The 25,329-nt window shown below is 43.6% G+C and overlaps 1 protein-coding gene across 6 annotated transcripts in view; it reads left to right on the top strand.

Annotated features, from left to right (window-relative positions):
* NLRP9 (NLR family pyrin domain containing 9) overlaps window positions 1-16,936 on the top strand; it is a 32,734-nt gene extending 15,798 nt beyond the window's left edge. For 2 of the 6 annotated variants that reach the window (XM_013998807.3, XM_005664855.4), the window contains exons 5-10: window positions 3,159-3,326; window positions 7,307-7,477; window positions 11,915-12,085; window positions 14,620-14,790; window positions 15,237-15,407; window positions 16,542-16,936. In XM_013998807.3, the coding sequence (XP_013854261.1) occupies window positions 3,159-3,326; window positions 7,307-7,477; window positions 11,915-12,085; window positions 14,620-14,790; window positions 15,237-15,407; window positions 16,542-16,674 (985 nt within the window). In that variant the 3' untranslated portion in view covers window positions 16,675-16,936. The remainder of the gene's footprint in view (window positions 1-3,158; window positions 3,327-7,306; window positions 7,478-11,914; window positions 12,086-14,619; window positions 14,791-15,236; window positions 15,408-16,541) is intronic. The other 4 variants (XM_084962177.1, XM_005664858.4, XM_084962179.1 and 1 more) reach the window with 2 other exon arrangements.
* The last annotated feature ends 8,393 nt before the right edge of the window (window positions 16,937-25,329 follow it).

The following is a 25,329-nucleotide window of genomic DNA, read 5'->3' on the forward strand; positions in this document are numbered from 1 at the left end:
GCGGGGGCTCATTAAGCGTAGGTTGAATGAATGAATGGATCCTTGCATTTTGAAAGTGGTTTATTCATGTCACATAAAGAGACTGACTCATAAATGAATGGCTCTAGATCCTGCGTGAATAGCGAAAAAATGGACCTCATTGCTCTCTGGGGGAAAAAAAAAAATCTGGGCGTGCCCTCTGTGGTGCAGTGGGTTAAAGATCTGGTGTTCTCCCTAGGGGCTCAGGTTGCTACTGGGGTGAGGGTTTGATCCCTGGTCTGGGAACTTCCGTAGGCTGCGGGTGTGGCAAAAAAGAAAAGAAAAGATTTCTGGAAACTGGAAGATGAAGTAGGGGGCTGGCTTTCTCCTACATGTGTTTTCAGTATACGTGTTTTAGTGAGAACTATGAGGGCTGGTGGTCTCACAGCTGAAAGACTTGTCATTGATTTTAGATGAGGTTGAAGACAGCATTAAGCTAAAAGATAAACAAGATTTTTATAGAGTTTGGACACGAAACTTGAAAATAAGATGAGCGAGCTTGTAAAGTATCCATGGTTATTAGTTGTGTTTAGGTTATTTTTACAGTAATCATTGTTTGATTCACTTATTCCATCAAAGCACATGCATCACAGGCAAGAGATCGTGAATTCTAATTTTTTATACTAGTATTAATAGAAAATATATTAATATAATTTATCCTATTCAAAGACCAAACTTTGTTTTTTATTTTTATTTTTTGTCTTTTGTCTTTTTAGGGCCACACCAGCAGCATATGGAGGTTTCCAAAGCTAGGGGCCTAATCGGAGCTGTAGCTGCCAGCCTACACCACAGCCACAGCAACATGGGATCCGAGCCGCGTCTGCAACCTACACCACAGCTCATGGCAATGCCGGATCCTTAACCCAAGGAGCAAGTCCAGGGATCGAACCTGCAACCTCATGCTTCCTAGTCAGATTCATTTCTGCTGTGCCACGACGGGAACTCCCAAAGACCAGACTTTAAAATCCATGTGATCAGAGAGAGATACGTGCCAGCAGATATTTCTTGTGAAAACACTTAGTGGAACAGGAATACAATATACTTACTGAACATGCTGTAAACATTCTATTTCAAGCCATCATTACACCTCACAGTGAAACAGGGGAGGTTTTAATTTTCACGCAGAGGGATAAAGTTGACATAGCTTACGCGGTGGCACTTGCCATGTCCAGCAACACTCTAGGTATTTCTCAGGGTTAACTCCTTCTATGCCTAGAATCGCTTAAGGAAGCAGCCTGCTTGGTACCTCCTGGAGGACCCAGAAACATGCCCAAGGTCGCACAGATTGCTAAGGGGAGGAGCCCGACTTTGAAGCCATCAGCCGGGCTCCAAGGATGTATGGCTCTTAGTCCACCAACAGTATACTTGGCTGGTGACTAAGGCCCTGTCCTTTCTGCTTTCACCTTTCCCTTGACCCAGAGGAAAGCCAGAAATCAATGAAAGCGTTACTGTCAACACTGGGTTTTAATCTGTCTGCTTTGCTTGAACTTGAGGCTCCCCCGTTGATGGTGATGCCGACGCCTATGGACTAGACGTTCACCCTTGTCATTGTTTTCCCACCATTTTTCTGCTGACTCGACACTTACTGCTGGCCGGAGGTTGGCATCCGCTGCAGCCACGTGGTTTGTGAGTCGCCGTACGTTCAGTGATGAGGTGGCTTAGAGGCTGACCTTGCTGTCTGCTGACGCCCCCACTGCTCCCAGGTGTCACCGGGTGTCAGGGCAGCCCTTCTCCTTGTGAGCTGGGCCAGCCTGTCTTATTCTGATGCCCCCAGAACCCTTTAAGCCCCATCCTGCTGTCCTCGGCTCCCCTGCCTCCGTCTCTGGTCACGAACTGCCTTGGGCGTTGCTGATACACAGAAGGCTTTGCTCTGCCAGGAGCTGCCGCAGTTGTTCCAGGCTCACATACCCCTCTCCTCTGTCTTTGGTTTCTGGCCAATTTGTAATTCGCACTCTAGTGTTTGAACATGGCGGCGGAAGCCTTACTTGTCGTAGTCTCCATCACTAAACCTGATGAGGAGCGGAAAAGTCAGGGTATGCGCAAGTCATGACACCGGGAGTCTCCTCGTGTGGCTTGTCTTTATAAATCATGTATAAATAGATAAAGTACACATATCCTATGCATAGAATATGCATTATTTAAAAAAGCCAAAGCCAGCCTCCATTGATCACATTCCAGGCACTGCAATACACTGGGATTTCTTAACCATCACAACCCTATCTATTTTTTTCATTATATAGTTTCACGGACGTATACTCGGCTTATGACATGTTAATTTCCGCCGTACAGCAAAGCGATTCCGTTATGCATATAGAAACATCCAGTCTTTTTCAGGTTCTTTTCCCATGTAGGAACGCACAGAACACGACCTCGTGTACTTGTTTCAGGATGAAATGCCACCGTGAAGCTAATTTGCCCAACCTTGCCAAACAGCCAGGAGAAAAGCAAATACTAGAATCCAGTTTTCTCCGTCTCACGAACCTGAGTCTTTAACCATGACGTATATTGTCTCCCTCCGCCACCTTTTTGTTTTTTATTTGGTCTGTACCTGTAGCACGTACAAATTCCAGGGCCAGGGACTGAAGCCAGGTCACAGTAGTGACAATGCTGGATGCTCAACCCACTGAGCCACCAGGGAACTCCTGTCTCCTTTTTATTTATCTTAGTTTTGATTTGAACTTTTTAACATTATTGTCTCTTCAAAAAAAATCTTAGCTTTTAAACAGACCTGGATCCTTTCCTTGGGGAATACGTTTTACTTGGCATATCAACTCAAGCATGTGTGTCTCTGCTGTATGCGAGGCACTGGGCCAGACGCAAGTTGACAAGGAGGCATGCACAGGGTGTCCATTTCTCTCCTCAGGGTGCTTAGAATTTAATGTGGGGTACGTGTGGGTCCTTCTCTTACATCTGTGGTGGTATGTAGAAGTGGAAGGGCTAGGCAGGAAACAGCAGGCATCCAAGCGTTGGAGTTACTGGTGCCTACAGTTCCTAGAGAGAGAGAATTGGTAGTCAAGGTAACCAGAGCAGAACCAGTACTGGGAGCCTAAGTGTGGAAAGCAGGAAGAATTGTGTGGGGGGATCTTGCTTGGTGCTGGGACCTCGCTGTGTGAGTTGCCCTAATTCCTCCTCTCTTGTAGGTATAATTTTGCATCGGACATTGCAAGTAGCCTCGACTTCTTTAAGGTCGTCCTGCATAATCCTCACATGAAATACCTGAACCTGTACGGCACCAGCCTCTCCTGTATGGATGTCAGACAGCTGTGTGAGGCGCTGAGACACCCGATGTGCAGCATAGAATCACTGGTGTAAGTCTCTGGGTTGTCCCCATGCGTTCCCCCCCGCCCCAAGGTGGACATTGCAGTTGGAATATGCCCTTCTTCTTTCCTGTCTTTGTCTCTTACGTATTCAGTCACTTTGATCTCAGTGTCAGAACTCCTAGGAAGATGAGAATGCATGGATTCGAAAGGGAAACGCCTCTTCTCAGAGGATTGGACTGTTTTCCCCTCTTTGGTACTCACTTCAGTTCTCTCTCATGGACACCTCATCTGATTCTCCTTGGTTCTGCTCTCCACCAACCGCCCCAAAACCGTATCTCGAAATTTCTTTTCCCTGAAGGTAATAGAAACTTAGGATGAGAATGCATGTGCGTGATCCCAGGTATGAGCCTGGCATCTAGCAGGTGACCGTGTTGAGGCTGGAGGGAAAGTAATGTGCCCCACGAAGTTTCTTCCTCTTGAAAATTATCTGGATGCCCCTCCCATCATGGGGTGATGGCTAAACAGGCTCAATCCATTTTTCAGCAGGAAGAACAAAGTAGAAACACACAAAAATAGTACTCAACCAAAACGACTTCTGAAACCCACCAGGAGAATGTGTCCTTCTCTGCCTCAGTTCACTGTCGTCTTTGCAGCAGTCATTGCAGATGTGATTGATGGGTGTCATCCCCATCAAGATGCATCAGGAGGGAGAAGCAGGGTCCATGCATGAGAATGTTTGAGGATACAGGCTTGCTCTTTGCCATCTTTATCGTTGGAGTTGTTTCTGTATCATAACAATTCTTTCCTTCCGCTCAGGGGGAGCTGACACAATTCCTTAGGATTTGCCCTATTTCAGAGTATGCCATTTGCATAGAGTTTTCTATATGACATGTTAGCATAAGGCTGGCGGAGCAGATGCAGGCAACCAGGAGTCATTTGTGGATATTTCACAGGTGGGCACTTGCTTCTTTGGGGCGGACCAGCTGTGCTCGTCTCTTGACTTTGGTATCATTGGGAGTGGGAGGAACAAAGAGTCGGGCTCTCTCCAGCCCAGGGCTCTCGACAGGGGACAGCACGGTCCTCTGTTAGGAGCTGTCCATGTCTGGAGACATTTCTGATGTTGTGATTGCATGGGGAGGGTGCTCTAGCAACTAGTGAGTGGGGACCAGAGATGCTGCCCAACATCCTGCATGCACAGGAACATCCCCCAGCCATTGTCCAGCTCCAAATGTCAAGAGTGCTGAGGCTCAGGAAACTGCTTGACCCCTTGAGAAGGTCTCTTTTTTTTTACATCTTTAAAACTTTTAAAATAATTTTATTATTTTTCTAATCATTTATGTGTATATATATATTTCTATTGTACAGCATGGTGATCCAGTTACATGTATACATTCTTTTTTCTCACATTACATGTTCCATCATAAGTGACTAGACAGAGTTCCCAGTGCTACACAGCAGGATCCGTTGCTAATCCATCCCAAAGGCAACATTCTGCATTTATTTACCCCAAGCTCCCAGTCCTTCCCACTCCCTCCCCTCCCGCCTTAGCAACCACAAGTCTACTCTCCAAGTCTGTGATTTTCTTTTTTGTCATGTGGTACTGGTACCAAAACAGACAGACAGACCAATGGAACAGAATAGAGAGCCCAGAAATAAACCCAGACACCTTTGGTCAATTAATCTTTGACAAAGGAGGCAAGAATATAAAATGGGAAAAAGACCATCTTTTCTGCAATTTTATTTATTTAATTTAAAAAAAAATTATAGTTGATTTACAATGTTGTGCCAATTTCTGCTGTATAGCAAATGGACCCAGTCTACTAACTACTTAGTTCCCTGTGTATACAGTAAGACTCACTGCTTATCCATTTTAAACATTATAGTTTGCATCTACCAACCCCAAACTCCCCATCCATCCCACTCCTTCCCCCTTGGCAACCACAGGTCTGTTCTCTATGTCTGTGAGTCTGTTTCTATTCTGTAGATAGGTTCATTTGTGCCATATTTTAGATTCCACATATAAGTGTTATCATATGGTATTTGCCCTTCTCTTTCTGACTTACCTAACTTAGTATGAGAATCTCTAGTTGCATCCAAGTGGCTGAAAATGGCATTATTTCATTCTTTTTTAGGGCCGAGTAGTATTCCATTGTCTATATGTACCACATCTTTTTTTTTTCTCTATTTAGGGCCACATCTATGCCATATGGAAGTTCCCAGGCTAGGGGTCCAATCAGAGCTGCAGCTGCCAGTCTATGCCACAGCAACCCCAATGCAGGATCTGAGCTGCGTCTGTGATCAACAGCACAGCTCATGGCAATGCTGGATCCTTAACCCACTGATCAAGGCCAGGGATCGAATCCACCTCCTCATGGATCCTAGTTGGGTCTGTTTACTGCTGAGCCACAACAGGAACATCACAGTCTTCTTAATCTATTCATCTATTCTTTTTTGTCTTTTTTTGCCATTTCTAGGGCCACTCCTGCGGCATATGGAGATTCCCAGGCTAGGGGTCTAATCAGAGCTGTAGCCACCAGCCTACGCCAGAGCCACAGCAACACAGGATCCGAGCCATGTCTGCGACCTACACCACAGCTCACGGCAACGCTGGATCCTTCACCCACTGAGCAAGGCCAGGGATCGAACCCGCAACCTCATGGCTTCTAGTCGGATTCGTTAACCGCTGAGCCACGACAGGAACTCCAATCTAGTCATCTATTGACGGACATTTAGGTAGTTTCCAAATCCTGGCTATTGTGAATAGTGCTGCAGTGAACATAGGGGTGCATGTATTTTTTTCAGTGAAGTTTTGTCTGGATATATGCTCAAGAGTGGGATGGCTGGGTCATATGGTAGTTCTCTATTGAGTTTTATGAGGACCTGCCTTTCTGTTTTCCATTGTGGTTGTACCAATTTACATTCCTGCTATCAGTATAGGAGGGTTCCCTTTTCTCCACACCCTCTGCAGCATTTGTTATTTGCAGACTTATTAATAATGGCCATTCTGAGTGATGTGAGGTGGTACCTTATTGAAGTTTTGATTTGCATTTCCCTAATAATTACTGATGTTGAGCACTTTTTCATGTGCCTGTTGGCTGTCTGTATGTCTTCTGTGGAGAAATGTCTATGTAGCTCTTCTGCCCATTTTTTGATTGGGTTGTTTGTTTTTGTGTTGTTGAGTTTTATGTATATTTTGGAGATTAAGCCCTTGTTGGTTGCATCATTTGCAAAGATTTTCTCCCATTCTGTGGTTTGCCTTTTCATTTTTTAAAAATGGCTTCGTGGAGTTCCCATCATGGCGCAGTGGTTAACGAATCCAACGAGGAACCCTGAGGTTGTAGGTTTGATCCCTGGCCTCGCTCAGTGGGTTAAGGATCCAGCGTTGCCGTGAGCTGTGGTGTAGGTTGCAGACGTGGCTCGGATCTGGTGCTGCTATGGCTGTGGCGTAGGCCAGCGGCTATAGCTCCGATTCGACCCCTAGCCTGGGAAGCTCCATATGCCACAGGTGCAGCCCTAAAAATACAAAAAAAAAAAGCTTCCTTTGCTATGCCCCATGAAATGGTCTTGAAGCTGTATCCAGTCTCAGACCAGTGTTTCTCCACCTCCGAATTACTGATAATCTAATGACTGGATTCACTGAGTCCTAAACTTTCTTTGCTGTGGAAGATCATCCACAGCATCATAGGCTGTTGAGCAGCATCCCTGGCTTCCACCCACTAGGTACCAGTAGCACCCGTCTCCCAGGCGACAGCCAGCAGTGTCTCTAAATCCTGACAAAGGTACCCTCGAGGTAAAAACTTGCCCCCTGTTGAGATGCACCTGCTCAGAGGTCTTCCTCATTTCAGTGAAGAGCAGTAAGGGATTGAGGAGGAGAGTCAGATAACCACACCTGTGCCTTTAAGAAGTCCAGGATATAGATGCTGAATTGGCAGGTGCAGGATTTGAAGCTGCGATGTGGTCCAGGGCCGGGTGTGCCCACACCACCCAGAGCATTGGGTCATGTCCCACCCCATGTGTCTCCTGAGTAGGCTGGGAAAGTGTGACATCACAGAGGACTCTTGCGAAGACCTCGCCTCTGTCCTCGTCCACAACAAGAAGCTGAGGCTTGTCTCCTTGGTAGACAATGCCCTGAAAGACCAAGGAGTGATGGTGCTGTGTGAGGCCCTGAAGAACCCGGACTGCGCGCTGGAGACACTGCTGTGAGTCGGTCTAGGGGAGGCGCGCTCTGGGGGAGGCGGCAGGAGGGTGCCTGTGGGGCCCCTCCACAGACAGGGCCATTGAATGCTCACTGGGAGAGGCTGCAGAACCTGGAAACTATGGACAGACCTGAGCTGCCCCTTCATCAGTTGTTGCTCCGTTAGTTGTTGTTTGAGCAAAATAGAGCAAATGCCAATGGTTGCCCCACAAGGGGAGCTGTGAGGTTGAACTCAAGAGATGCGAGTCTAGCCCTCGGGTGCCTGGCATTAATTTGGAGCCCAATAAGTCTTGGTTATTGGGAAGAAGGGTGATATCTCTGCAGGTATAGTGGGGGCTGGGGAGGAGGAGAGTACAAATACTTGAGAAAAATGTCTTCATTGATTACTTAGAGGTGCAGGGCTTCTCATGTTCTGGGTCATCTCTGGAACGCCCCCCCCTCCCCCAATGTCCGCATCTCTTTCTTGGTGCTAATATATGAGGTGAAATGCTTCCTCTATTGGGGGCAACAGAAGGGAATCTCTTTTTGTTCAATGAGGCCACAGGAGAAACAGTGTTAAATTAAAAAAAAATGGTTTAAGGCAGGGGACAGGTGCAAGGACCCCCAGGTCTATGGAAGTGAATAAGTAGTTCAGACACAAAGCTTTGGTGTATGTGCATGCACAGGTGTGCATGAATATATAGATATATGTATCACACACACATACAAGTGGAAATTGTAATAGAAGAAGGCTAGACTATTATTACAAGATGAATTTTTAGACTGTAAAAGAAAATCAACACAAAAATAAATTGCAAAGGAGTTTTCTTGTGGCTCAGCAGGTTAAGGATCTGGTGCTATCGCCACTGTGGCATGGATTCCACACTCGGCCCAGGAACTTCTGCATACCACAGGTGCCGCCAAAAAGAAAAAGTAAACAAAGAAATTGCAGGAACATTCAACATGAAAACCAAACTATTAAAAGTAAGGGAAAAACTCTAAACTAATAAAGGTTAGACCAAAAAATCTTTGGAGGTACAAAAGAAATGACACGTGGGAAGATGGAAGGATTTGGCTATTAAACAATTGCTGATAATATACAAGAAATAGAATTAAGGTGTATTCGATAAGTGGTCATTTAAATGGGCTATATGTATCTAAGAGCTCTTTAAATTACAACATTTAACTTTGTTTTAAAACTTGAATCTTTATTCCTTGAAAATGAAAGACTCTTCTTGTGATTGCCAGTGGGGAGAAGGGAAGGAGTGGGGTGGACAGGGAGTTTGGGGTTGGTAGCTGCAAACTATTACATTTAGAATGGATAAGTAATGAGGTCCTACTATATAGCACAGGGAATTATATCCAATCTCTTGGGATATAACGTGATGGATGATGGCATGATAAAAATAGGACTTCCCATCATGGCTCAGAGGAAACAAAGCTTACTGCATCCATGAAGACACAGTTCAATCCCTGGCCTTTCTCAGTGGGTTAAGGATCTGGTGTTGCTGTGAGCCATGGTGTAGGTCACAGATGTGGCTTGGATCCTGCGTTGCTGTGTCTGTGGCATAGGCTGGCAGCTGTAGCTCTGATTGGACCCTTAGCCTGGGAGCCTCCACATGCCGTGGGTGCAGCCCTAAAAAGACAAAAAAAAAAATGTGTGTGTGTAACTGGATTACTATACTCTAGAGCAGAAATGGACACAACACTGCAAATAACTATACTCTAATAAAAAATTAAAAAATAAAAAGCACATGCATCTTGGTAAAGCATAAAAAATGCAAGAAAGTCACTAGCAATTTTAAAATAAAAAATGTTCAACCCATTTTTTAACTTTTTATTTTGAATTAAAGTTGCAGAAAAGTTGCAAAAGTTCACCAAACTGTCTTATATTCCTTACACTGAAAAAATGTTCAACCCATTTTTATTTTTTTTCTTTTTAGGCCCACACTGGCAGCATATGGAAGTTCCTGGCCTAGGAGTTGAATCGGAGCTGTAGTTGTGGGTCCATGACACAACCATATCTGAGCCACGTCTGTGACCTACAGCACAGCTCATGGCAATGCTGGATCCTTAACCCACAGAGCAAGGCCAGGGATTGAACCCGCATTGGTACTAGTTGGGTTTGTTACTGCTGAGCTGCATCAGAGACACCTCACCTTATTTTTTTTCTTTTTTTTTTTTTTAAGGGCCGTACCTGTGGCGTATGGAAGTTCCCAAGCTAGGGGTTGAATTGGAGCTATAGCTGCCAGCTTACACCATAGCCACAGGAATGCTGGATCCTTAACTCACTGAGCAAGGCTAGGGATCAAACCTGCAACCTCATGGATAGTAGTTGGGTTTGTTACTGCTGAGCTGCAGTGGGAACTCCCCCCAGCCCATCTTTAATAGTTAATATCTTTAGTATTAAATGTTTAATACCCTTTGAAATAAATGGGTAAATTTAAAAAATATATTCCACCTAGCCATGGTTCTTCTGCAAAATGGGCAAATTTATAGTGTGACTGAAAGCATTAAGTTTTTTTGCAAAGTGAGTTGGCTAAGAAGTGAAGAAACATATGAAAGTCTTAATAATAAACCTCAGAACTTCAATTTTTTTATGGCCACACCCATGGTGTGCAGAAGTTCCTGAGCCAGGGATCGAATCCAGGCCACAGCTGCAGCACCACCAGATCCTTAACTTGCTTCCCTGGGCTGGGGATTGAACCTGCACTGCCACAGAGATAATGCCAGATCCTTAACCTGCTGTGTCACAGAAGGACCTCCAGAACTTCAAAAAAATTTTGATGCAAGGTATGGATTCCATATTACGAAAATGGCAGAAGGTACAAAAATGCAAAGAGAAATATTCAGGGAATGTATAATTGTAGAGTCGTGGAACGACTGGAGATTGTATTATGCAACTGTTAAATTCATGATTTTTTTTTTAAATATTGGAAAAACTTACTTCCTCAAAAAAAAAAAAGTATGAATTGGTGGCCTACTGTCTGATTTCAAAAATTCCAAAACTGGAATGGAAGACCCATCAACGCGGGTAGTGTTGCTAATGAAACATGTGGGCATCTCTCCTCATCCGATGCCCAGAAGGGATCAAGCAGGTCAGGGCAGGGGAGCTGCGTGGTGATGGCGACTGGACAGTGTCTGCCCCACCCAGGCTGGGTTTCAGATTCCATCCGTCTGTTATTTTCCATGTGACCACCTGCTGTGCAATTCTGATTCTTGCCTTGTCTGTGCCAAACGTTTGGATTCCACGTGAAACGCCAGCGAAACCAGCTACAGACAGGCGTCATACTGAGACATGCAATCCCGGGTGCAACTTGTATCTTCAGCGTCCCCTTCGTTCCAAATTTCCCAGCAGTAAACAGACAAGAATGCTTAACCACAAAATTTAAAAAATTTTTTTTGGTCTTTTTTTTGTCTTTTTAGGGCGATACCTGCGACATATGGAGGTTCCCAGGCTAGGGGTCCAATCGGAGCTGTACCTGCTGGCCTGCGCCAGAGCCACAGCAAGGAGGGATCCGAGCCATGTCTGCAACCTATACCAGAGCTCACAGCAACACTGGATCTTTAACCCACTGAGCAAGGCCAGGGATTGAACTCACGTCCTCATGGATGCTAGTCGGGTTCGCTAACCACTGGGCTATGATGGGAAATCAAAAAAAAAAGTTTTTTTATTAGAGTTGATATACAATGTTGTGCAAATTTCTGCTGGACAGCAAAGCGACCCAGTCACAGATACATGTGTGTGTGTGTGTGTGTGTGTGTGTGTGTATGTATATACGTATTATTTTCCTCATGATCTTCCATCCTGTTTTATCTCCACAAAATTTTTAAAATAACATTTTATTTATTTATTTATTTATTGTTGTTGTTGTTGTTATTATTGTTGCTATTTCTTGGGCCGCTCCCACGGCATATGGAGGTTCCCAGGCTAGGGGTTGAATCGGAGCTGTAGCTGCCAGCCTACGCCAGAGCCACAGCAACGCGGGATCCAAGCCGCGTCTGCAACCTACACCACAGCTCACGGCAACGCCGGATCGTTAACCCACTGAGCAAGGGCAGGGATCGAACCCGCAACCTCATGGTTCCTAGTCGGATTCGTTAACCACTGCGCCACAACGGGAACTCCTAAAATAACATTTTAAAAGAAAAGTGAAGGAAAATGCAGTGCAATCGGGTGTGGTCCAGCTATGACAGAGGATAAGCACCCTGTGTCACGGAGAGGGTGTGGTTTTCCAAGGTCATCCAGCTGGTGGGGATCCTCCTTGGAAATGGAGCCCAAGATTCCACTCTCCAGCTGGAGACCCTCCCATCCACCTCCTTCTGTGTCTACACACCTGCTACAGTTTCATCCTCATGTTTTTTAAGTGAGTCCAGGGTATGAGCACATTTGTACCTGTAGTTTCACGCTACTGTGACGCTCTAGGGAGAATGCACAGATGGGGCGTATGTGTCTTTGCAGGTTGATGCATTCTTGCCTCACCTCTGTGGCCTGTGACCACATCTCCCAAGCCCTCCTGTGCAACAGCTCCCTGACCCTTCTTGATTTGGGGTTAACGTACCTAGAAGACGATGGTGTGAAATCCCTCTGTCAAGTATTGAAACACCCAGACTGCAGCTTACAGCACTTGTGGTAGGTCTGGCTATGATTGGCTTGAAGGTTGGGGTTTCCTTGTCGGTTTTGGGCATTCTGAGAAAGGTGCAAGAAGGAGGAGAAAAGCATGGCATCCTCTGGAAAAAAGCAAGGCTAACTGTTTAACTGCCCCCCCCCCACCCCTGATACTTCTGGGCATGTCCAGGGGCTCACTGACAGGTGTGTGTCCTGACTCCAGGGCTTGTCAGGACCTGGTAGGACGTGCTACTCTGGAGGGGGTCTCTGTCCTTGGAAAGACCAGACATGGAGCCCTGGGTGTCCTGGACTAGCTGTGTGACCTCAGGCGGGTTCCTCACCTCTCCCCTCAAAGGAGAGGTGGAGCACAAGGATAATTTTATTTCCCACCTCAAAGGGTGGGGGCAACCAGTGCAAATAAGGCACATGAAGTCCTGTTATCGATGGTGGGTCCCTGAGAGGCACACGGGAACGACAGACATAGCATGAGGGTCCTTCATTCCTCCTGCTGGGTAGATAGGTGAAATGGCAAATGAAACACTCCATTGCCTGTTTCCATGGGGTGTCAGGTACACCCAGGTATATGTTATCCAAAGTGGGGTCTGGCTGCTCACCACTCAAGCCAGTACTCGAGAGGCAAGGTTGGCGGAAAGGAAAGTTTACTTTATTCAGGCAGCTGGCAAGCAGGGGGAAGGTGAACTCATGTCCAAAGGCCAATTTCTCCTGTCAGTCTGGGGGGCAAGAGCTTCTTAAGAGGGGAGTTTCAGGGACTTACAGGGGAAGGGGAGGGGCCTACAGGTAGAAACAGCACAGTCAGCTTGAAATTGGTCATGTGGTGACCTGGCCTGTGTCATCTCGATTGTTTTAAGCACAGGTAGTTTTCAGTTCCAGGGTTGGCTTTTTTCCCCCTTTTCCTCGAGGCTTGTTCTTGGAATTATGGCAGCTGACGTCACAGCTACGGTCTGGTCACCACGTAGTTGACTTCTTTCACCTGGTGGGGTTTAAGTAATCAGAAAACAGCTCAAAAGATAGGGCTCAGAGTAAAATCTTAGCCCTTGAAGAGGAACTGAAGGTCCTTGACTTTGTTTAATGACTAAAGGATGACTATTTGCCCTGTTTCACTGTTGTCTTTGCTTCTGCATTTTCTCACTTCTCTGGTTAGATTTATTCCTTCCCCCGCCCCTTTTTAGGGCCACATCTGCAGCATATGGAAGTTCCCAGGCTAGGGGTTGAATTGGAGCTGCAGCTGCTGGCCTACACCACAGCCACAGCAACACTGGATCTGACATCTGTGACCTATACCACAGCTTGTGGCAACACCAGATCCTTAATCCACTGAGGGAGGCCAGGGATTGAATCCACATCCTCATGGATACTGGTTGGGTTCTTAACTTGCTGAGCTACACTGGGAATCCCCAAATTTGTTCTTAGAATAAAGTTCTTCTACAGACAAAAGGCAGGTGGAGGACAGGGGGGCAGGGGAAGGACCATAGGTCCTGGTCTGTTTCACATACACATGAATACAGGTGCAGGTGCACACATGTGCGTGCGAGGCCAAGTACGTGTGCATATGTGTATCTATCATGGTCTCTCCATCGGCACTCATGAGATTTTGTCCTAGATTGTTTTTTCTGTGGAGGGGGGCTGTCCCGTGCCTTGTAGGATGTTCAGCAGCATCCTTGGCTTCTAACCTAGATGGTGGTAGCACCCTCTCCCCCAGGGTAGCAAACCAAAATATGTCTCTGGGCATGGCCCAGTGTCTTCTCAGGATGGGGAGCAAAAATATTCCCACTGGATGACACAGATAGCCATCTGTACACTATATACCTGTTACACATATGTATCATACGTGTATGTGCGGATATAAGCATGCAGATATACACATCAGACCTAGGCATACATGCATGTATGTGTGTGTGTGTGTATATATATATATATATATATATAAATACATACATGCATATGATAGTGAATGACAAGTATGATGGGGAATCACGATCTTGGAGGCAGCAGATAGATAGGACATACATGAAATATTCAGGGATGTCCTCACTGAAAGGTGACATTTGTGCAGAGACTTGGAGGAAGGAAGGGGACAGCCCCGCTGATACTCGGACAAGGAGCATTACAACCAGCAAGAGCAGAGGCCCTGGGGGGAGGGACCACGCAGGGCAGGTGAACTGCAGGGAGCCCGGGATGCTGACGTGGAGGCCCTGAGGCCACTTCCATCCCCACCACCACCATCCTCTCAGGAGCCCTTAGGTGTTCCCCCCTCCCCACCCCCCACACTTCTTTTTCATTTTGAAGAGTTTTATCGAAGTATAGTTGATGACGATGTTGGGATAACTTCTGCTGCACCGCAAAGTGATTCAGTCATACCTGTACGCGTAGCAATTCTCTTTCAGAGTCTTTCCCCACGTCGGTCACAGATGATGGGTTGGAGGTCCCTGTGCTGTACCCTAGCAGGTCTCCCTTTGCAGGCATAAGTCGAAGTCAGCTCAGCCATGAAAGACTGGACCTCTTAATCGTACCTTCTGTTGATGTGCATTTTTCTCCAGGTTGATGGGTTGTTACCTTACTTCCATTTGCTGTGCAGACTTGGCTGCTGTTCTCACTCAAAATGAAAAACTGAAGACCCTGAAGCTCGGCAGCAATAAACTCTATGATGCTGGTGCCAAACAGTTGTGTGAGGCTTTGAAGCATCCTCACTGTAAACTCGAGAATCTTGGGTGAGTGTCCCCTGATGATGGGAAAGCTCATCCCTGTCAAGAATGGGAAAATCCAGAGGGTTAGAGGGATGACGGGAAACAAGTGTAAAAGCAAGCGGAATAATCAGACGGGTAAAATGCCGTCCGTGGAGCCAGGGTTTGCTCACGTTTGGCGGGCTGACACCTGGGATGGGGGCCTTCTTTGCTGTCGTGGGAAAGTGAGCTGTCCTGTGTGTGGTAGGATGTTTAGCTCTATCTCTGGCCTCTCTCCACCCACGGGATGCCGGTAGCACACCCCACATGCATTAAAGATCCCCAGACATTGTTGGCTGCTCCTCAGGGGACTCAATGGCTCCTCAGTTGAGACCCACTCGTCCAGACTCTAAAGTGGCCTCGCAGAGGTGTGGGATTGGCGTCTCGCGGGGTGTCTCCCAGCCCACCTAAGGCAGGTGCATTTCCTGTTGCAGGTTGGAAATGTGTGATCTCACCAGTGCCTGCTGTGAGGACCTGGCCTCGGCACTCACCATCTGCAGGTCGCTGAGAACCTTGAACCTGGAATGGATTAAATTGGACCTTGATGGGGCAGTGCTGCTGTGTGATGCCTTAACCCACCCGGAATGTGGTCTGCAGAGACTGGGGTGAGTGAATGCAATGATCGGGTGAATGACCTCAGAGTGAGGTTAGTCTGCCATTGGTTTGCCCGACCTCAGCACAGACAGCGTTTGGGCTGTGGAGTTCTTTGGGGGGCTGTGGGGGGGCTGTCCCGTGCATTGCATGATGGTGGGCAGCCTCTCTGCACTCGACTCACATGCTCCATTCCTGAACCCCCTTCTTCCTGTCACGATGATCAAGAGGGAAACTTCAGAGGTGCTGAGGCTCTAGATTTTCATTGTTCTCACCACTAAAAGAGAATTTTTGTGATCCAATAGAGGTGTTAGCGAACACTTTGCAGTACGTGAATATATCAAATCAATGCACTGAACACCTTAAAATTATACAAAGTTGTATGTCAATATATCTCAATAAAATTTTAATTGGCTTTTGAAAAGAATGCCTGTCATATCTAGTCCCTGAAATTTTTAAAAGGCTCCTGACCTTGTCAAATGTTCCTGGAGAGGCAAACATGACTGCTTTCCTAGAAACCTATTTACACAAAACTATCGAAGCTGTTTACATGCAACTATTTAAAATATTTGCATGAAGCTCTTTAAGCTATTTTCATGAAACTAGCTACAGCATCAACATGAAACTACTTAAAATATTTACACGCAACTATTTAAACTCTTGATACGAAACTAAACTATTCACTCCAAACTAACTACACTATGACACAAAAGTATCATTTACAGGAAGGTATCATTTACCTGAAACTATTTACTAAAGACGCAATCCCGGTTTATAGCTGGGAGGGGTTCCATGAAAGACGGAGCACAGTCTTGACCCAGAAGTAATTTCCTGAAGCGTGGCCGCAGCTAATATTGTTTGGAATGTTATGTTTGCGTTTCGAGCACATGCGGTTGACATCCATAGAGTGAATATTTGAATGCCTTCCACGTGCCAGGACCCCGATAACGTGCAGAGGATGAGCAGAATGATCCTCTCCCCTCTGCCGCACGTTCCTGGTCTAGAGGACTGATGTGTGTGTTCTCCACCCCGACGACACGATGCTCCCTGTTAGTTCTAGAAGTGCGTGCAGGGGGGAGTAGCCCCTGGGGTGTAGAGAGGCCAACAATCGTGTAGTCAAGGAACCTTTCTTCCTCCCATTTTTCCAGCCTGAACAAATGTTCCTATGATGAGGAAATTCAGGTGCTGCTGACAGAGGCGGGAAAAAACAACCCCCACCTGACCGTGTCACACAACCTGTGGACTGATGAGCATGGGAAGATCCGTGGGATTACTATCTAAGGGGGACACCCTGAAGGAATCTCCTCCCAAAGACTGCGGCTCAGTCGCCGTGGGCATCTCTCCCGATGCAAATTCCACGGCATGGCCACGGAGGCGGTGGCTTCTGAGCCGTTCCTTCACCGTAAGCCACAGGATGAGGAGGGAACGTGCCTCGCCATATACGGTCTATAGTTGCCTAACTCCTCTACCCCCACCTTTAAAGTCCCCATCCTGCCTTGCAGTGTTGAGAACACATATATTAAATGGATAAACACTGTGGCAAGTACGACTTTATTTTGCTAATGGATGTCTTGGAATTTAGGAGGTTGGGTTTGAAGGAACCAAGAACCTCTGCCGCTTCTGGCACACGACCACTGCTCGATAGTGTCCACAGGTTTTACTATGCATTTATGACACCTTAGAGCCCATCCAGACCTTTCATTTTCAGTTTTTCCAAATTTAATTTGGATCAGTTTTCTCATGTAGTAAAAAAAACAAAACAAAACTATTTCTAGATCTTTCCTTAGGCTTCATATATGCCACTCCAGTGCTTTTTTTTTTTTTTAATTCAGTGTTTTTTTCAAATGTATCTACATAGTTTGAATTCAATGTTTTCTTTTTCAAATATACATAAATACCTCACTGTCATAACTAAACACCGCTTGGTTCTCTATTACCTTCACAATAAGTTATTAATGCCTTACTGCACTAACATAGATTGAATTTTTTTAAAATTGGAGTATAGTTGACTAAAAATATTGTGTTAGTTTCAGGTGTACAGCAAAGTGAATCAGTTATACATACACACATATCCATTCCTCTGCAGAGTCTTTTCCCACATAGGCTATTATGGAATATTGAGTGGATTTCCCTGTACTATACAGATTCTTGCTGGTTATCTGTTTTATATGTAGCAGTGCGTATGTGTTAATCCCAACCATTTTATTTATACCTCTCCTCAGTGTTTCCCATTTAGTAAGCATGTTTTTTTTCCTTCAAAATCTGAATTTGTTTCTGTTTTGTAAGTTCTTTTGTATCACTTTTATTAGATTCCACATATGAGAGATCTCATGATACTTGTCTTTCTCTGACCTGCTTTACCTAGTATGATAATCTCTAGGTCCATCCACGGTGCTGCAAATGGCATTGTTTCAGTTTTATGGCTGAGTAGTATTCCATTGTATATATATGTACCACATCTTCTTTAAACCATTTAGGTGGCTTCTATGTTTTCGCTATTGTAAATAGTGCTGCTATGAGTATTGGGGTACATGTATCTTTTCGACTTAGCTTTCTCTGGATATATGCCCATTAGTAGGACTGCTGGATCACATGCTAGATCTGTTTGTAGTTTTCTGAGGAACCTCTGTACTGTTCTCCATAGTGGTTGTACCAATTTACATTCCTACCAACAGTGTAAGAGGGCTGTCTTTGCTCCACACCCTTTCTGGCATTTGTTATTTGTAGATTTTTGACAGCTGCTCTGACTGGTGTGAGGCGATACCTCATTGTAGTTTCGATTTGCATTGCTCTAATAATTAGTGATGTAGAGCATCTTTTCATATGCTTTTTGGTCGTCTCTTTGTCTCCTTTGTAGAAATGTCTGTTTAGGTCTCCTCACCATTTTTTGATTGGGTTGTCTCATTTTTTTTTTTCTTTTTGTCTCTTTTGGGACACACCCATGGCATATGGAAGTTCCTAGGCTAGGGGTGCAATTGGAGCTGTAGCTGCTGGCTTACACCACAGCTACAGCTATGTGGGATCTGAGCTACATCTGTGACCTACACCACAGCTCACGACACCACTGGATCCTTAACCCAGTGAGTGAGGCCAGGGGTTGAACCTGCGTTCTTATGAATGCTAGTTGGGTTTCTTAACCACTGAGCTGTGATGGGAACTCCGAGTTTTTTTTTTTTTGATATAAAGCTGCATGAGATGTTTGCATATTTTGTAGATGGATCTCTTTTTGATCACATCACTTGCAAAGATTTCCTCCCATCCTGTGGGGTATATTTTCATTTTATCAATGGTTTCTTTGCTGTGAAAAGCTTTTAAGTTTAATTAGGTTCCATTGGTTTACTTTATTTTTAAAAATGTTTCATTATTCTAGGAGGTGGATCTGAAAAGATGTTGCTGTGATTTATGTCAGAGTGTTCCACCCATGTTTTCCTCTAAGAGTTTTGTAGTATCTGGTCTTACATTTAGGTCTTTAATCACACTTTGGGTTTATTTTTGTGTAGGGTGTTAGATTTCATTTTTTTAGAAGTAAGCTTTATTATTTTATTTTTAATGATTTTTATTTTTTCCATTACGGTTGGTTTACAGTGTCCTGTAAATTTTCTACTGTACAGCAAAGTGACCCAGTCTGTTTCTCTCTCTCTCACATACACACACATTATATATCCTTTTTCTCACATTATCCTCCATTGTGCTCCATCATAAGTGACTAGACACAGTTCCCAGTGCAAACAGCAGGATCTCATTGCTTATCCATTCCAAATGCAATAGTTTGCATCTACTAACCTTGGACTCCCAGTCATTGTGTGTATATATATATATCACATCTTAATCCAATCATCTGTTGATGGACATTTAGGTTGTTTCCATGTCTTGGCTATTGTGAATAGTGCTGCAATGAAAATGCGGGTGCATGTGTCTTTTTCAAGGAAAGTTTTGCCTGGATATATGCCCAATAGCGGGACTGCTGGGTCATGTGATAGTTCTATGTATAGTTTACCAAGGTACCTCCATACTGTTCTCCACAGTGGTTGTACCAGCTTCCATTCCCACCAACAGTACAGGAGGGGGTACCCTTTTCTCCACACGCCCTCCAGCATTTGTTATTTGCGGATTTATTAATGATGGCCATTCCGACTGGTGTGAGGTGGTATCTCGTGTTAGTTTTGATTTGCATTTCTCTAATAATCAGGGATGTTGAGCATTTTTTCATGTGCTTGTTGGCCACCTATATATCTTCCTTGGAGAAATGTCTGTTCAGCTCTTTTGACCATTTTTCCATTGGGTTGTTGTTTTTTATTGCTGTTGAGTTGTAGAAGTTTTTTTGTATGTTTTAGAGATTAAGCCCTTGTCAGTTGCATCATTTGAAACTATTTTCTCCCATTCTGTAAGTTGTCTTTTTGTTTTCTTTTAGGTTTCCTTTGTTGTGTAAAAGCTTGTCATTTTGATTAGGTCCCATGGGTTTATTTTTACTTTTATTTCTGTTGCTCTGGGAGACTGACCTGAGAAAACATTTGTAAGGTTGATGTCAGAGAATGTTTTGCCTATGTTCTCTTCCAGTAGTTTGATGGTATCTTGTCTTATGTTTAAGTCTTTCAGCCGTTTTGAGTTTATTTTCGTGCATGGTGTGAGGGTATATTCTAGTTTCATTGATTTGCATGCAGCTGTTCAGGTTTCCCAGCAATGCTTGCTGAAAAGACTGTCTTTTTCCCATGTTATGTTCTTGCCTCTTTTGTCAAAGATGAATTGACCCTCGGTGTCAGGGTTTATTTCTGGGTTCTCTATTCTGTTCCATTGGTCTGTCTGTCTGTTTTGGTACCAGTACCACACTGTCTTGATGACTGTGGCTTTGTAATATTGCCTGAAGTCTGGGAGAGTTACGCCTTCTGCTTGGTTTTTGTTTCTCAGGATTGCTTTGGCAATTCTGGGTCTTTTGTGGTTCCATATAAAATTTTGGATTGTTTGTTGTAGTTCTGTGAAAAATGTCCTGGGTGATTTGATAGGGATTGCATTGAATCTGCAGATTGCTTTGGGTAGTATGGCCATTTTTACAATACTAATTTTTCCAGCCCATGATCGTGGGATATCTTTCCATTTCTTTGTATCCTCTTTAATTTCCTTGATTAATGCTTTCTAGTTCTCAGCATGTAAGTCTTTCACCTCCTAGGTCAGGTTTATTCCCAGGTATTTGACTTTTGGGGGTGCAATTTTAAAGGATATTGTATTTTTGTATTCCTCTTCTAAAGTTTCATTGTTAGTATATGGAAATGCGACTGATTTCTGAATGTTAATCTTATATCCTGCTACTTTGCTGAATTTGTCAATCAGTTCAAGAAGTTTTGGGGTTGAGTCCTTAGGGTTTTCTATATATAGTATCATGTCATCTGCATATAGTGACAGTTTTACCTCTTCTCTTCCTATTTGGATGCCTTTTATTTCTTTTGTTTGTCTGATTGCTGTGGCTAGGACTTCCAATACTATGTTGAATAGCAGTGGGCATCCCTGTCTTGTTCCAGATTTTAGTGGGAAGGCTTTCAGCTTTTCTCCCTTGAGTATAATATTTGCTGTGGGTTTGTCGTCAATGGATTTTATTATGTTAATTAATGATCCCTCTATACCCACTTTGGTGAGAGTTTTTATCATGAAGGGATGTTGGACTTTGTCAAATGCTTTTTCTGCATCTATTGAGATGATCATGTGGTTATTGACTTTTGTTAATGTGGTGTATGATGTTGATTGATTTGCATATGTTGAACCATCCTCGTAAACCTGGGATGAATCCCACTTGGTTGTGGCATATGATCTTTTCTACATATTGTTGGATTCGGTTGGCTAACATTTCGTTGAGAATTTTGCGTCTATATTCATCAAAGATATTGGCTGATAGTTTTCTTTTTTGGTGGTATCTTTCTGGTTTTGGAATTAGCATGATGATGGCTTTATAGAATGTCTTGTGGAGTGTTCCTCCTTCTTCACTCTTTTGGAAAAGTTTAAGAAGGATGGGTATAATCTTTGTATGTTTGGTAGAAGTCGCCTGTGAAGCCATCTGGTCCTTTGATTGTTCTGCTCACTTGATCTACGTTTTCCTTCTTCAGTTTTGGCAGGCTGTAAGTCTCTAGAAAGTTGTCCATTTCTTCTAGGTTGTCAAATTTGTTAGCACGCAATTGTTATAGTATTTGCATGGCTTTTTGTATTTCTGCAGTATTCATTGTGAATTCTACTTTTTCATTTCTTTTTTTGATTTGGGTTTTTTTCTCTCCTCTTCTTAGTGGGTCTGGCCAGAGGTTTGTCAATTTTGTTTACATTTTCAAAGAACCACATCTTGGTTTTATTGATTTTTGTCTGTTGTGTTTTTTTTTTTTTTTTTTTTGTCTTTTCTAGGGCTGCACCTACAGCATGTGGAGATTCCCAGGCTAGGGGTTTAATCAGAGCTGTAGCTGCCAGCCTATACCACAGCCACAGCAACGCAAGATCCAAGCCGCATCTGTGACTTACACCACAGCTTATGGCAATGCTGGGTCCTTAACCCACTGGGTGAGGCCATGGATTGAACCCACAACCTCATGGTTCCTAGTCAGATTCGTTAGCCACTGTGCCATGATGGGAACTCCTGTCTATTGTTTTTTGAATCTCTATTTTATTGATTTCCTCTTTGTTCTTTATGATTTCCTTCCTTCTGCTGACTTTAGGTTTTGATTGTCCTTTTTCTAATTCACTTAGGTGGTGGGTCAAATTGCAGATTTGATATTTCTTCTTTTTTTTGAAGAAGGCCTGTATTGCTATGAATTTCCCTCTGAGCACTGCTTTTGTGGCACCCCATAGATTTTGAGTGGTTGCGTCTTCATTATCATTTGTCTCAAGGCATTTTTTAAATTTCCTTCTTCATATCCTCAATGACCCATTGGTTTTTTAGTGGCATGTTTTTTAGTCTACATGAGTAGGTTTTTTTCTCATTTCTTTCCTGTCATTGATTTCTAGTTTTCATGCCATCGTAGTCAGAGAAGATACTTGAAATAATTTCTATACTCTTAAATCTTTGTGCCCGAGGATGTGAACATTCCTTGAGAAGGTTCTTAGCACACTTGAGAAGAATGTATATTCTGATTTTTTTGGATGCAATGTCCTGAAAATGTTAAGTCTAACTTTTGTATTATTTCCTTTAGAATTTCCATTACCTTGTTGATTTTCTGTGTAGAGGATCTGTCCATTGATGTGAGTGGGGTGTTAAAGTCTCCTACTATGATTGTATTCCCATCAATTTCTCCTTTTATGTCTGTTAGTATTTGTTGTAGGTATCTGGGTGCTTGTATATGAGGGGCATATACATTGACGATTCTAATGTCCTCTTCTTGAATGGATCCTTTTACCATTAAATAGTGTCCTTCTTTGACTTTCTTTATGGCCTTCGTTTTAAAGTCTATTTTGTCTGATATGCGTATTGTGACTTTTGCTTTCCTGTCTTATCCATTGGCATGAAATATCTTTTCCCATCTCCTCACTTTCAATTTATATGTGTCCTTTGCCCTAAGGTGAGTCTCTTACAGACAGCATATTGTAAGCTCTTGGTTTTTAATCCAATCTGCTACTGTGTTTTGATTAGAGCACTCAGTCCATTGATCTTTAAGGTAATTATTGACAGATATGTATTTATTGCCTTTTAAACCTTGTTTTCTAATTGATTTTATATTTCTCTTTTCTTGCTTTCTTTGTTTTGGTTGGATGATTTCCATTTATTTTATGCTTGAGTACTTTTCTTTTCAGTTTTTATGAATATAATGTTTGGTTTTGATTTGTGATTGCCCTGTTTTTTAAATATGTTATCTCCTGTATCTGCATGCTTTAGCCTGACAGTCATATTGGCTTAAAGATGTTATTAAAATAATAAAAAGAATCTCTATTTTCTTACTTTCCTTCCCCATATTCTATGATTTTAAAGTCTTTTTTTTTTTTTTAACATCTTCATGTTTAGATCTGTATGCTGGCTCCTTTAAGTGATTGCTTTCCAATTGTGATTTCCTCCATCCTTTTCCTTCTTATTCTTCTTTTTTATTTAGCGAAGCCTTTTCAGTATTTCTTTTACAGTGTATTTATTACTGCTGTACTCGTTTTAGCTTTTGTTTGTTGGAGAATATTTCTTTATTTCCCCTTCTATTTTAAAGGATATTCTTGCTGGGTAGCGTATTCTAGGTTGCAGTTTTTTTTTCCTTTCAGAACTTTGAATATATCTTGCCACTCCCTTCTGACCTGTAGTGTTTCTGTAGAGAAATCAGCTGATAGCCTTATTTGGCATTCCCTTATAATTAATGCTTTGCTTTTCTCTTGCTGCCTTTAGAATCCTCTCTTTAACTTTTGACACTTTTTATTATAACATGTCTTGGTGTGCTCCTGTTTGGGTTCAACTTGTTCAGGGCCCTGTGAGCTTCCTGTATCTTGATATAAGTTTCTTTTAGATTTAGAAAGTTTTCAGACATAATTTCTTCAAATGTATTTTCAATCTCCTTTTCTTTTTCTTCTTATAGAATTCCTAGTATGTGTAGATTGGTCTGCTTTATATTATCCCACAGGTCTCTTATGTTGCTTTCATGTTTTTTTCATTTGGTTTTCTGTCTGGGGTCCTGATTGGGTGATTTGTGTTATTCTATCTTCCAAGTCACTAATTCATTCCTCTGCATTATTCATTCTGCTCTTTAGTGCCTTAAAGTCAGTTTGCATCTCTGCAAGTGAATTTTCTAGTTTTTCTAGCTCCTCTCTGAGGGAATCTGTATTACTGTTCATATCCTCTCTTAATTCCTTCAGTCTTTTCACTATCCCTTTCGATCTCAGTGTCCGTCAGACTGCAGAGGTCTGTTTGATTGTTGAATGCTTCAGGTGAATTCTCCTGTTCTTTTAACTGGGAATGGTCCCTGACCTTCTTCATCTTGCTTATGTTTTTCTTTTTCTGTGAGTTTAGGGAAACCAAAGTATAGTCCTCTAGGGCTACTTCTATGCAAGAATACTCCTTTGTATTTTGTGGGGGTTTACTATTTCTTTTTGCCATGGGAGTTTGGATATTTGCTGTCTCTTTCTTTGGTGTGAGCAGGCTGTTACCCCAGGGTGCTGAGTGTGTTTCCAGGGAGAAGGAGGCAATGGGTAGGGCCAGTAGTCAGTGCCTGGTCACTGAGCTCTTAACAGCAGCAAGGACCTGCAGGAAGGAGGCTATGGCTACTCCTAGTTGCAGGGCCCTGGGAAGCAGGAATGAGCCTTAGGCGGATTTACAAGGTGCCCAGAGCATTTGGCAGTGGCAGCAGCAGGGTGTGTGAGTTCCCAGGGAAGTGAGAGCCACAACAGGTAGTGTTCGATTGCAATGCCTTCCTCTGAGGTGATTGGAGGTGCAAGTGGTGCCTGTTCATGCCCACCTCTGGAGTCAGAGAAACTGCAGTGGTTTGCCCCCACCACCTGCAGACCATGCAAGAACCACCCCGTCCTGCCTAACCCACACGGGAGGTGCTGCTCAGGCTGCTCCTGGTTTCAGGATGCTGGGTAGTGACAGAGATCAAGCATATGGGCACTGCCTGAAGCATTCAGCTGTTTGGTGCCACTGTTTAAATTGGCAAGTTTATTCTAAAAATAACATGAAAATGAAAACAACAACAACAACAAAAAACAAAAAACAAACATACTCTGCAAACCAATCTTCAAACATTGAGTGTTATAATTAACACAGGGGTCATCTGTTCATCTGTACTATCAAGTTTCTCTTTATTTTGCCCAATTTGCTATTTGGTTTTTTAGTCCTTTTCTCACTTTCAAAGAATTCTCATGCTATCCCTCTATCTATGCTGTACATTACTTTCCCCTGAATCCTGTCTGAATATCCTGGAATATGCCTCCTCAAGATAAATCCTCAAAATAAAGAAGGACAGCTGACTGTCCAATGAGGGACAGAGGAGGAGATCTCTG

The sequence above is a fragment of the Sus scrofa genome, chromosome 6, assembly GCF_054392235.1.
Source record: "Sus scrofa isolate SSC_HxYL_T2T_F1_AM1 chromosome 6, Sscrofa_HxYL_maternal_Yorkshire_Landrace_v2.0, whole genome shotgun sequence".
Classification (NCBI taxonomy): Eukaryota; Metazoa; Chordata; class Mammalia; order Artiodactyla; family Suidae; genus Sus; species Sus scrofa.